General features: G+C 39.0%; 1 protein-coding gene across 1 annotated transcript in view; it reads right to left on the bottom strand.

Moving 5' to 3' along the window:
* scpep1 (serine carboxypeptidase 1) overlaps nucleotides 1–13,064 on the bottom strand; it is a 16,548-nt gene extending 3,484 nt beyond the window's left edge. The window contains exons 1-10 of the mRNA XM_036590035.1: nucleotides 12,908–13,064; nucleotides 8,852–8,979; nucleotides 8,638–8,727; nucleotides 6,377–6,532; nucleotides 6,191–6,265; nucleotides 3,869–3,941; nucleotides 1,843–1,880; nucleotides 907–1,035; nucleotides 141–228; nucleotides 1–53 (exon numbers count right to left, since the gene is read on the bottom strand). The exon at nucleotides 1–53 is cut by the window's left edge and continues 61 nt beyond it. Coding sequence (XP_036445928.1) covers nucleotides 1–53; nucleotides 141–228; nucleotides 907–1,035; nucleotides 1,843–1,880; nucleotides 3,869–3,941; nucleotides 6,191–6,265; nucleotides 6,377–6,532; nucleotides 8,638–8,727; nucleotides 8,852–8,979; nucleotides 12,908–13,034 — 957 coding nt within the window. The 5' untranslated portion in view covers nucleotides 13,035–13,064. The remainder of the gene's footprint in view (nucleotides 54–140; nucleotides 229–906; nucleotides 1,036–1,842; nucleotides 1,881–3,868; nucleotides 3,942–6,190; nucleotides 6,266–6,376; nucleotides 6,533–8,637; nucleotides 8,728–8,851; nucleotides 8,980–12,907) is intronic.
* Nucleotides 13,065–14,321: the final 1,257 nt, after the last annotated feature.

Raw genomic sequence — 14,321 nt, 5'->3', positions numbered from 1 at the left:
CTGGGAGAGTGACTGGCGGTGCAGGGGGCGAATGTGGCGACACTTCAGAGCGGCTGAGAACGGAAGAATAAAGTCAGACACTTATAGCAAAAACTCTGAGCAGAAAACATCACGATGAAGCATCCTCTGTTCTGTCTTACACAGATAGCCGCTGTCCTTTGAGCTGGACTTCATCAGGTCGTCATCTTGCTGTGTGAGGATGTTGTAGAAGTTCACGCCGTTCGTGTTCTACAGTAGAACGCAGTGGAGGATGGAGGGCGTTAACATGATTAAAACGCCATAAATCAACTCATTTGCTTGTTACGGTGGAGAAGCACATAAAAATGTTCCTGCTAAGCAGAATGTTCAATCTTAAAAAAGATGGTTCTTCAAGTGTTCTTTAGTAAAGGCTATGGTTCTCCTTAGATCTAGAGTTCTACATAGAACCATTTAAATGCTTAAATGGTTCTCTGCATGGTGAAATGGTTCTTCAGATTGATGGAGAATGGGTAGTATATGGTTCCATATAGCACCTTTTTGAACATGCTTCTACGCTCTTAAAAAAACGATGGTTCTTCAAGGGTTCTATAGTAAGGAAAATGGTTATATATAGAACCATGGACACTCAAGGAACCCTTTGTGTGACTAAAGGGTTCTTTGCATCATAAATTGGTTCTTCAGATTGATATAGCACCAAAAAAGGTTCTTCTATTGTTACAAAATTGACATCGTAACAATAAAAGAACCTTTTTGATGCTATATGAAATCATTTTCAAAAAGGTCCTATATAGAACCATCTACAGCACATTCTCCATCAGTTTGAGGAAGAACTATTTAATGAGGCACAATTGCATCAAAAAGAGAGAGAGAAATTGCAATATCCAAATCACTCAGCACTAAATATTATTTGTGCATGGCGCCACTGACCTGTTCAACAACGTTCTCTGTGATTGACCACTGCTCGGTTGCTCTCTCATACTGACCCTGCTCCACCGCCTCCTGGACCGCTTTAGCTGCACGGGTCACTTCCATCAGCCCATAATCATCCAGCAGAGACTGCAACACACACACACACACACACACACACACACAGCCCAGTGAGAACGCATTTGGAACAATTTCCAGTATTCAAAAAAATCGTATCCTACAGTCATGATTATAGATAAGTGTGTAATAGTTACAGAAACCACATAAGACTATTAGAGATTACCTAAAGGGAAATTCCACCAATCTTTCATATATTCTGAGTCAGAGCTGTTCACAGTGGTGGTGATAGGAACCAGACGTCCACCTCTAAAAGCTCCCTCACAGAAAGTTCCTACATGAAATGGTTATGAATTCACTGCCTGATGACTGAGACACTGTTTTATGATAGTTTAGAGAACTTAAACTCCATTCATGGTGGAGGGATACATGCAGGGTGCTGTGAGGCAAAATAGTCCCCAAAGAAAACTTATTATTCCAGATTTTCCACTATTTTCCATCATCAACATTCCATATAAACTCAGAAGACTCGTGTAGGTTCACTGGTGGTTCTGGATAGTAAATAAAATGTATATATTTGTGTTGTAGTCATGGCGACCCCTGGTTCCTATCACCACCACTGTAAAGAGATCTGAACCACTTCAAAACAAACTACTCTGAATCACTCTAATTACATCTCAAACACTGACATATGCTGAAATTTTGAAAAATTGGTGGAATTCCCCTTTCACAGCTGAACACAGTAAATTAGCCTTGTAGCTCCAGCGCTAAAACTAAAGACACTTCAGACACCCATGCTGGGTGGTCTTGGCTAATGGGTGACATTTGGGATGAAGGTGGGGAAGCTGTGTACATTCAGGAGGTCAGTGATGGACTCACAGTGCTGTAGAGATACGGCCCCCACGTCAGGACAGAGTCTGTGGGGGAGATTTTTATGATGGTTAATATAAAACCAGTTGTCATGTTCTGTGTGATTTTACAAATAAATATAAAATATAAGCACATATTACTGAATATTAGGACTATACATCTCTGATGTATACGTCACTTGGATTGTGATTATTTAGGAAAAGATTAAATGCATGAAATCTACATCAAAAGAAGCAAAAACCATAACTATGATGAAAAAAACAAACTGAGATACATAAAAATCAAAACAACAAAACATTTAAACTTGCTTTGTACTAAGAGGCAATAATGGCCAATTAATGAGCCACATTTAGATGACCGTTAGCAGGTATTTATGCAGCAGGACTGGACACTAATACAAACTCATTCAGCGCTAAATCCAGTTAAACAGGACTAATTTTGCTCTCTTTATAATAAATCATGCAGTTGGTCAGTGTCTACAAGTACTGTTGAAACACCATAGGATCAGAAATGAATACTGTATTGTACTGTGACGCAGTTTATCACCATAACGCTGTACGTTGCCACACTGCTGATGGGAAATTTTGAATAAATATCTCTATAGTGTGAAGATTTTTTGCTTTTCTATTATAATGTTTATATTGTTAACTCCTCACCATCCCATGTGTAACATAAATCAGTACTTCATGTGCAAAACTCAATGTGAAATCCGGGTAAAATATCCTTAGTGTATATAATTTATAATATTTTTGCTTTATATTGTTCATTTTTGTGAAGGATGGAGTTAACACTTGTATCTTATTTTTTACTTTTAGTTTTACATATTTTGTCTATACAGTAACAAGTAACAAACTGTAAAACCTTGTTAAGTAATTAATTAGGTTCATTACTTGCTGGTTAATTGCTGGTGATCTTACATGCAGGTGTCTGAGTGAACACAGTGAACTTGCATGATATCATATAAGAATGACCTTGTAAGATGGGATTGAGTGGTGCAAACTGGATGAAACCAGCTTATTAAAAAAAGAGTGTGGTATGTGGAAATAAGGGGGGGGGGTAGTAATAAAGGGGGTTTGTATCTAATGGAGACTAAATGGAACATCAAGATTGATAAGAAGGGTGGGGTGACATCATAAGACCCCAGATAAAGGGTTTAACCTTTTCAACTCCTCTGGACCACCGGTGGTTCCAAAACGCACTTCGTCATATTGTTCATAACTTTCATATTTCATAAGCTACATTCTAAAGGTGGGGGTCGTATGAGAGCTGTAACTGTCTTCTCTCCAGTCAAATAGATGGGTGATGTAATTTTAAACCCTTATAATAAAAGAAGCTGAACTCACAGTTTTTTTTCTACTGAAAGTCGACCCATTTTTCCACAAATCTGGGCTATAAACTATAAACAGATGGCGTCTCTTCAGTGATCTGCTCTGTAAACATTATTTTTATAAAATAATACAAAGAGCGTCTAAGATTTTTGGCTTTCAGCAGTAAATTATAAGCATATAGCAACATGTGTAGATCATAAAACACGTTCTGTTAATTTGAGGGGAGCTTTTACAAAAAAATAAAAAATAAATAAAATAAAAATGTACATTTATTTCATGCAGTTACTGAATAATTTGCCTTACGATTTGGTCATGTAAATTCAGATGGGCAAACCAAAATATACCCTGGTCAAACCGCTGTTCGGACACTGTATTTTGATGCAGTTTGATGCTCAAAAAAAGCCTTTTTTCCCTCTTTCTGTGAGAACTCAGCGTCTGAAGTCTTTTTTCCTTTTTGATACTTTTCAAAACTTAGAATTAAAGTAGTTATTAGTCGAAGTGTTCAGTCAGTATTAAAGATTAATATGTCCGAGGCCGCGGGCTGAAAGGGATAGCTCTTGGTCATGGCACTGCCCAGCCCTAGTCCATCACAACAAAATGATCCACCCCTACTGAAAATGATTAAGATCAGGTTGCAGGGCTGTTGGCTGAGTCAGATGGGATTATTTATTTACTCTTTTTAAATATAAAAGGTTTAGAACACAAACCTAAAGGAGAGATCCAGGAGTCTCCCAGTGCCACTCCAGCAAAATTACACTTAATGGAGCCTTTCTGAACAGCCTGAGGAGAAACACAGAGCAAAACGCATCACAGACAGAAACAGAACCACAAACCTCCTGCACGCCATTACTCACCCTCAGCGCTCCTTACTCAGAGCCCCGGGGGATTATTAGAGGAAGAGGACACTCACTGGACACTGACTGTTCCTCTTCAACTCATCATCAGCTGAGAGCATGACTGAACATGTATGTGGAAAATACCAGCACAGAAGACACGACAGCAGGCAGCAGCTTTAGGTATGTGTGTGTGTGTGTGTGTGTGTGTGTGTGTTTGTTCATGGAATAATCTTTCATGGTTATGTTGCTTAGTAACCATATCCTATCAAGAAATTAAACTGCTTGGTGGAAAAACTACTTTTTTATTATTAATATTATTATTATTATTATTATTATATTAAAAGTCATTTTTTCCTTTGGGTAGCTGTTTTTAAAGAAGAAATACTGGATCAGTATCAGCCAACGTTTCAATATTGTTACTGGAGAAGAACAAGTGGTATCATGCCATCTCTAATGAAGAACAATAAAATCGAAAATAATTTTTTTTTATTTGTTAATTATTAATTATTTTCCTGAACACCAGTGTACTGTATCGTTTTAGTTTCAGTAACTTTCTGCATTAACTGCACTAATGAATTATCCAGAATTCAACTGAAGCTGCACTATGTGAGATTTGGAGACCTCTCTGGTGGAAACGTGTAACTGCACGCAACATATGGAAGAACATTTTTTAACAGTGGGCTGTGACGTCATATTTGCCAAACGGCTTTCCATCTATTTTAAAAATATACATTTTCCACACACGTTCATAGTCATGCACTGTCAAGCTGATGATGTCCACATGTTTTATATGGCAAAAACACCCTGACTGCCAACATACAGAGGTTTAAACAACTTCCAAGCAGCCTAAGGCTGTGTTCACATTACCAGGCTGAAGAGGCACAAATCTGATCTTTTGCCCTAATGTGACTCAGATCTGATGTTTTCAGGGCTGTGTGGACACAAATCTGATCTTTTCAAATCAGACCTGAGCCACTTTCATATGTGGTGCTAGATTGGATACGTTTCCGATTCGTGGCCATGTGACCCTAAAGTGACGCTCAGATCAGAATTCATGCGTTTTTTTTCCACATCATTCAGCGTTACCATGGCAGCAGCGCCGAACAGAAGTTAAAGCCCGTAAACGGTGGAAAAGCAGCTCATCTCACCTTTTTCTCCTTCGTCTCGCTCTAATAATGAGGCTGAGAGCTGATCAGAGTTAATGATCTTCTCAGCGAAGCTCGTTCTGCTCGTTAGTTTGTGCTGATGATGAACGTGATTCATTCATGTGACGTTACTGAGTAGGATGAGCTCATGAGGGTCATTTCAGGACGCCGGGTCGTCACATTAATGACCGATTTGAATCACTTAGCTAAACAAGTTTGAACCATCAAGTCAGAGAGATCGGATTTGAGCAAAAAATCAGATTTGAGTAACGAGGCTCGTAATGTGAACGTAGCTTAAGACTTTTACAGAACTGTAATATACAGTCATATGTAAAGTTAAAACCACTAATTCCATGTTTTGTTGATTTTCTAAGTGTAAATAAGTGAATTTCTGCACATTTTAATTACTGTTTATTTGCTGAATTTAACATATTGGAAAAATTAAACATAGAATGTGGCCTGTGCAAAAGTTATGGCACTGTTTAAATTTTATGTTATTCCAATATGTCAAGCTTAACAAGTAAGCAGTAATTGTGTATTAAAATGAGTAGCTGGAACAGATTTAAGCAGTGCTACTTTAAAAAAAACTAGTACTGATGATATACACGATATGTTCAGAAAAGTATACTGTATTGTGACAAATTATCATGATAATGATTTAGTCACATCACCCAGCCCTAATGTGTAGTGTTGAACAAAGCTTATGTTTTTCCTGAGAAAAAAACTTGTTTTGCAAGCATATATATGCAAAAATTAGAATTCGCTATCCAGCTAACAAACAAAAACAAACGTTAACTAAATGTGTTACAGAACTCAGATAAAAGTCAGAACTCGTGTTGTTTCTGTAAGATCCACGACTTGTTTTTCACTTTTTTTTCCCCTCAAGTACTGTTTCAAATTAACCAATGAAAAGCCTCCATTTCACATTCTGGTGTTGTGATACGAAATGGAACATAACTAGAAAATAACCATGATTATCTTAGATAACTGCGCTCGGGCGAATGTGTGTTAAGCGTGATGGTGTAGGTGAGGTTACGTGTTTCTGTACCTCTGTGAGCGCCAGTGAAATAGCAGCAGCCATTTTTCCTCCGTAGGATTCTGAAAATATGTAGAAAGGAATGCTCTGCAGGAGAGAAGACGGCAGGTTTAATCACACTCCATAATCAATAATCACTGTTATTATGCGCTAACAGCGGCGGGCTGCATTCGGGACCTGGGGGTCTTGGTGCTGTACCTGAAACTCAGTTTGCTTGTTGAAGAACTGCTGCAGGAGCACCATCATGTCCGCCGCCACCGTGGCGACGTCCTTCGTCAGGGCTTCCTCCGAGTCAGTGTAACTGTAGCCCGTCCCCACAGGGTTGTCCACAAACAGGACGCTCGCGGCGCTCACCTGCAGCACAACATGCACACCTGTGTTAGTACACACCTGTTTTACTGTGAGAACACGCACTGACCTTAAACCTCGGGACCCAGAAGGCTCTTCGTTTTTTCCAAAAACAGCTGCGTTTCTGGTGAAAACAGCATGTTTTCTTGTGAGGAGCAGCAAAATGTTCATGTTCGTGTCCCAACAGCGAGCGAGCACTCATATGGGATGACTAGACTGGAAGCACCAAGTGGCAACAATTTAGGATAAATGTTTTATTACGACATTTCAAAGGGCAATTCCACCAATTTTTCATGCAATTTGATTTTTCATCTAATTTCTGCATGAACAAACAGTTAAGAGTAATTCAGAGTGGTTTCGTGTGAAACACTCTGTTCTAGAGAAACTTAGTTAGTTAAGTGACCCTTATTAGTCCCCAACGGGGAAATTTCACCTCCACATTTGACCCATCTGTGCAGTGAAACACCCACGTACACACTAGTGAACACACACTAGGGGGCAGTGAGCACACTTGCCCGCAGCAAGGAGCAGTTGAGGGTTAGGTGTCTTGCTCAAGGGCACTTCAGTCAAGACCTGTCGGCTCAGGGGATCGAACCGGCAACCTTCCCTAACCTCCAGCCTATGACTGCCATTCAGAATTGTTCACAGTGGTGGTGATAGGAACCAGACGTCCACCTCTAAAAGCTCCCTCACAGAAAGTTCCTACATGAAATGGTTATGAATTCACTGCCTGATGACTGAGACACTGTTTTATGATAGTTTGGAGAACTTAAACTCCATTCATGGTGGAGGGATACATGCAGGGTGCTGTGAGGCAAAATAGTCCCCAAAGAAAACTTATTATTTCAGATTTTCCACTATTTTCCATCATCAACATTCCATATAAACTCAGAAGACTCGTGCAGGTTCACTGGTGGTTCTGGATAGTAAATAAAATGTCTATATTTGTGTTGTAGTCATGGCGACCCCTGGTTCCTATCAGCACCGCTGTAAAGACATCTGAACCTTTTCACACCAAACCACTCTGAATGACTGTTTACATCTCAAGGACTGAATTATTCAGAAATTTTGAAAAAAAAAAACGGCGGAGTTCCCCTTTACGTACACATTTACAGTGTAAACTACATGAGAAAGTAAGTTACGATCAGTAGTCTAGAGCAGAAAACACTGGGTATTTGTTTAACCAACTTCGCCAAATTGTATAGTTAAACACAGCATTTCTCCTCATCCATTTTAAGGTGGAATGGCAGAGCGAACTGACTCATCAGAAACAGAAACAGAACATCGGTTAAAACACTCTGCTGCTGTAGACAGTTATTAATTATTAATAATGGGAGAGTTTTGGTTTTGTTATTGCTGCTCACTTACGATGCTTGATGTTCTGAAACAGTCTTATCGTTATGAGGAGGTTTGCTCCTGATAAAGGGCTACAGGAACAACAGGCACATGACTTAAACCATAAGACCTACCTTATATTATTATTATCATCTGACTGGCCTCTTCATTAAGTCCACCTCCTTGTTTCTACACTCACTGTCCATCTTATCAGCTCCACTGACCATCTAGTTTCACTCTATAGTCCTACAATTACAGACTGTAGTCCATCTGTTTCTCTGATACTTTGTTAGCCCCCTTTTACCCTGTTCTTCAGTGGTCAGAACCCCCATGGACCCTCACAGAGCAGGTACTATTTGGGTGGTGGATCATTCTCAGCACTGCAGTAACACTGATGTGGTGGTGGTGTGTTAGTGTGTGTTGCGCTGGTCTGAGTGGATCAGACACAGCAGTGCTGCTGGAGTTTTTAAACACCTCAGTGTCGCTGCTGGACTGAGAACCAAAAACATCCAGCCAACAGTGTCCTGTGGGCAGCGTCCTGTGACCACTGATGAAGGACTAGAGGATGACCAACACAAACTGTGCAGCAGCAGATGAGCTATCGTCTCTGACTTTACATCTACAAGGTGGACTGACAAGGTAGGAGTGTCTAATAGAGTGGACAGTGAGTGGACACAGTTTAAAAACTCCAGCAGCATCTTTTAATATTAGTCCTTTTTCCTATTTTACTACCAACTTGCATAAACCTGTTTTAAAAAGCATTTTAATGTATTTACCCAGGAGGTTTTCCTCGGCTCGAGGTCAGTGTCCAGAGGCCCAATCTCCTCAAAGTTTCCAAATCCACAGCTGGACCCTCCTGGACCCCCCTAATATTTAAAAAAACAATCCACACCAGGCTGTGATTAGAGTTACTGACACAGTGCAGGACAGCTGAGTGTAACAGAGGTCATATGCAGATTACCTGCTGAATCACTTTTACAGCCGACTCACCTGAAGCCACATGACCAGCGGCAGGTCCTTAAAGCTGTCAGCATAGTACAGCCACCAGAACATGTGGGCACCTTCACGAATGTCCACATACCCCCATTTCTCGTTCTCCTGGACTGGAAGTGACCATCCTGTGTTGAAAAAATAAGTTGTAATAAGTTCAAACAAGCTGTTTCCTGGTCTGATCCTGGAGTTTCGCTGCTCTGTTTACCTACAGAGTCTCTCTAGAGGTGAAGTGAGTTTGTCAGAGCAGGAAAACGATGAATTTCCACTGAAGGAAGGCTATAGAGATACGTTTAGTCACATTATGGTAGAGCTGAACGATTCAGAGAAAAAAATCTAGCTGTGATCTACTGAAAATTAAGTTCCAGGCCTTTTCTTCTTTGAGAAAAGCAACACATTCACTTGGACCCTATCTAAACACCTGAGGGCATTCTCTGCCACAAAATTATTTATAAATATGTATATATAAATGGAGGAAACAGGAAGTTGCAGAAGACAGGGTTGTCTGGGATTCTCTGCTCTCCCAACTGCTACCGCGACCCTACCTGGATTAAGCAGTTAAAGATGACGTATATATAAATGATTTTACATTACTATTTTTTATTTGTGTATATATGCATACTTACATTTTAGAATATAGTATTATACATAAGACAGTATAGTATTATACATTAGAATAGTATTTATATAAATACTATATAATTTATATTTATATAACATATATTTAACATATCGCTGCTGTCGGAAGAAAACCTCGTATCTCCAAAATGGTAACTTTACAGGAGAAGGAAAAAACCTACTGTACTTTTAATGGAAGTCAATGGAACCAGACTTTTTTCCAAGTCATTCTGGCCGTTTCCCTTTGGTCCATTCTTCATTAAATTTACACACAATGTAAAGAGCAACAGGCATTTTCAAATTATGTCAAAAACTGAAAAATGACAAAAATGGAGATACAAGGTTTTCTTCCGACAGCAGCGACATATATTATATATTTATAAATAATTAAATAATATATTTACATATGATCTTAAATAAAAAAACACAAACATATAGAACAAGTAATGTTTGTACATACTATTAAATTTGTTCTGATACAAAAGAACGCAATGCATTACCGTTCTACAGTCACATACAGAAAACAAGCCAAAACGGAAAACAAACCCTGTATTTTTCACGTCGCTTGAACTCCTTACTGAAAAACAACACGAGGATTTTAAAAATTAAACATGTCAGAACTGAATACGATCCGCCTGTAAGTGTAATAAAGCCACGACTGTACTGCTCTCCACTGTGCAGCACTGTAAACAAGCCTAAATCAGTGTAGTGGATCTTTTACTTTTCATTGTGTCATGTTTTCTGCATGTTACTGATGAAGTGTAATCTCGTGTGTTCACTGCATTTTACTGTTTGGGTTGTATTTCACTGAGGCAAATACATCCATCCATCCATCCATCCATTATCTAAACCGCTTATCCTTCTGGGTCGCGGTGGGGTGCTGGAGCCTATCCCAGCTGTCATTGGGAGGAAGGCAGGATACACCCTGGACAGGTCGCCAGTCCATCGCAGGGCAGACAGACAGACATACACAGTCACACACACTCACTCACACCTAGGGTCCAATTGGCCTGACTGCATGTTTTTGGACTGTGGGAGGAAACCGGAGTACCCGGAGGAAACCCACGCAGACACGGGGAGAACAGGCAGAAATGACCCTGGTCGTCTGGCCGGGAATCAAACCCAGGCCATTCTTGCTGTGAGGCGACAGCGCTACCCACTGCGCCACCGTGCCGCCCCGGCAAATACATCTGAAGTACAAAAAATGTGAAAACAGTGCAGTGGGGGTTTTACTTCTCATTTTGACATATTCTGCACATCACCTGTGGAACAGTAATGTTACGTGTAGATTGCATTTCACTGATTTCACTGTTATGATGCTTTTCAATGAGTAAAATCAGTTTAAAGTGCTGCACAGTGAGCAGGATAGTCATGCCTTCACTGAATATTAAAGTGGACCGTATTCAGTTCTGACACAAATTCAGCGTTTCTTGTTTTAAATGTGAATCCACTTGTTTTTCAGTTAAGAGGTCGAGTGGAGTGAAAACAGAGTAATAACGTTTCTGCATCTCACTGTGGAACCGTAATGTCACGCGTCACTGCATTTCACCTTTTTCCACTGTAGTAGCTGCTTTTCCATTTGGCATCAATCCTTCTACATAAACCAAGAGCTCATTACACTTTAAACAAGGTGGTTCTTCAAGGGTTCTTTAGTAAAGACCATAGATCTATACAGAACCATGAACACTTAAAGAACCATTCGCATGATTAAATGGTTCTTTGCATGGTGAACTGGTTCTTTAAATTGACGTAGAATGTGTTGCATATGGTTCTACACAGAACCTTTTTGAAAATGGTTCTGTATGGCACCAAAAAAGGATTCTGCTATTGTATACAAGCTTGACATCATAACAACAGCAGAACCCATTTTGGGGGTACACAGAACCAAATACCACACATTCTCCATCAATCTGAGGAACAATTTAAGCATGAAATGGTTCTTTGCATGGTGAACTGGTTCTTTAAATTGACAGAGAATGCGCTGTAAATGGTTCTTTATAGAACCTTTTTGAAAATGGTTCTCTATAGCACCAAAAAGGGTTTTTCTACTGTTACAAGCTTGACATCATAACAATAGTAGAACCCATTTTGGTGCTACATAGAACCAAATACAACATGTTCTCAATCAATCTGAAGAACAATTTCACCATGCAAAGAACCATTTGAGCATGAAACGGTTCTATATAGCTTTCATGGTTCCCTTTACTAAAGAACGCTTGAAGAACCATCCCTTTAAAAGTGCAGTGTTGCCCAGTTGAATACAGTTCTGACAGATTTATGCTTTTCTGTGTAGAAATGTTAATATTTTACTTTTACTGAGGGATTTTAAGAGGAAATGAATCTCCTCTTTCTTCATTTCCACTTCGGTGGTAAACATTTAGTTCCCAATTCTGTTTTTTGGATTTCTTTCTGCCGTGTTGGTACAGATTCTGAGCTGCTTCACTCTCGCTTTATTATTTCGGACCAAGAGAGACAATTACTCAGCAATTCTTTGAATCGGATATATATTTTTATTGTTTTTTGTGCTTCTTTTACTTCTAAACCTTGTTCTTCCTCGCAGTGACACACTTTTACTTTACTGATCCTCTTCAGCCTCTGACAGACTCAGATTACAGTGTTATTATAACGTGAAGCTTTAGTAAAGAAACCAGGGCTCAGATTCAGCACTGAGTTCTGTTCTCTTTCACTTTCACTTCAATATCAGCACCGAATCTATGAAGCTCCATGACCTCCAGCTTCTTATTCGAGTTTTACGTTCCACCTTAATATCAACGCACACACACACACACACACAACACACACACCTTCTTATTGGAATTTTCTGGTCCACCTTAAAAGGTCTACCTTAACACACACACACACACACACACACACACACACACACAGTTTCTTATTAGAATTTTCTGGTCCACCTTAAAAGGTCTACCTTAACACACACAGTTTCTTATTAGAGTTTTCTGGTCCACCTTAAAAGGTCTACCTTAACACACACACACAGTTTCTTAATAGAATTTTCTGGTCCACCTTAAAAGGTCTACCTTTTTGGAAAAACTGTTAGTTGAAATTAGGTGGACCATTTAAGATGGAACGGAAAATTAAAATAAGAAGCTGTGTGTGTGTGTGTGTGTGTGTGTGTGTGTAGAGTATGTGTGTGTGTGTGTGTGTGTGTTTAAGGTAGACCGGACGATTCTAATAAGAAGCTACCGATTAAAAAGTTTCGTAGGTTATATTAAGGTGAACCATTTAAGGTGGACCGGAAAATTCGAATAAGAAGCTGCGAAAGGTGAACTAATTTGGGTGTGAAGCTGAATCTGAAGGTAAAATGACTCTGAAGTCTGTTTTCCAGTCTGAACGACTCCGAAAGGCGGAGATGGTCAGGCGACTCGGCTGAAGCGGAGCGTTTAAAGGTTCGGCCTCATATTCTCTGTGTTTTCTTACCTCCGCCAATGCAGACCGCGAACAGCGCAGCAGCTGCCCATGTGTGAGTCCAGCTCGGGGCCATTGTCCCAGTCTCGCGCCCTGCCTCGCGCCGCAGCGGATCAGACCATGCAGATGGAAACATCATCACATGACCTCAGTCAGCTGACACACACACACACACACACACAGCAGGAGGAAGTGCGACGTCACGGTGAGTCTCCACAAAAACGTGTCTCAGCGCGCTGCTCTGTCGCTTAACGACCCCCACATTAATTACAATAGTGTTTAAATATGTGTTTTGCATGTATTACGTCACACCTGTTCACAATCTTTAACTGTTTAAGCTATAAACGTTTACATTTTTATGCAAATTTATGATTTTTTAAATTATTCTTACACATCTGAGCGCTGCAGCTACAACCCCTGTGTTTATACACCACGCTTTAAAACTATGGTTCTTTAGCAAAGGGAGTGGTTCTGTTTAGAACCATCCCTGCTGAATAAGAAAAAAAAACATGGAAACCATTAAGTGTTTCTGGTGGTTCCTGGTGGTTTTGCAATGTGTTTTGGCTTTTCTTAATGGGTTGATATCACAGTGTAGAGGATCCTAACGGTTTACCAGTTGACCAATGACTGATTCTAAATGCATTTGATGGTTTCCTAGTGGGATCTAAAGGTGTTCGACAGGAAACTATAGTGGTTTCTATTGGAAACAATTAAGCCAGTTAGGTGTTAATCCTGATGGTTCTTTTTAGCAAGAATGAGTTGTAAATAGAGCCGTTATTACCACTGTATATGTATATATAAATGGAGGGAACATGGAGATGTGACCCTATCTGGATTATGTGGTTAAAGATGATGTATATATAAATGATTTTATATATATATATATATATATATATATATATATATATATATATATATATATATATATATAAATGATAAATGAATTGTACATTTCTATGTGTATATTTATTTATTTATTTATTTAACTCTAGTATTTCTACATAAATACAAATTTGTTTATATTAAATAAATATTTAACTTATATGGTATATAATTACAAGTAATTATCAAATATATTTATGAAATATATTTTTGCAATATATGAAAATGGCCCAAAATGTATTTCTTAAACGTATATTTAAAATGCATTTATTTGTATTTCTCATTACATTGTTCAAATGTATGTAATTTTAATAAAGGTTAACTGTAACTAAATATACATGAACTGAATGAACTGAGTGACGTCTCTGCTTTGCATTGTACTTTGCATTAGGAAACTCACACAAAATGTATATCAAATAAACAAGATATCAAATCGTCAAACTACATTTTCACAGTGTATCAATATCTACAACACTTGCTTTTGTCCTGTTAAAGGTCCATTTACTAACATTTACAATTAAAACGCTGGAGTTCAAATTCATTT

The sequence above is a fragment of the Colossoma macropomum genome, unplaced genomic scaffold, assembly GCF_904425465.1.
Source record: "Colossoma macropomum unplaced genomic scaffold, Colossoma_macropomum, whole genome shotgun sequence".
NCBI classification, from domain to species: domain Eukaryota; kingdom Metazoa; phylum Chordata; class Actinopteri; order Characiformes; family Serrasalmidae; genus Colossoma; species Colossoma macropomum.
Note: the sequence above shows the minus strand (reverse complement) of the source record. Positions and strands in the feature narration are given on the sequence as shown.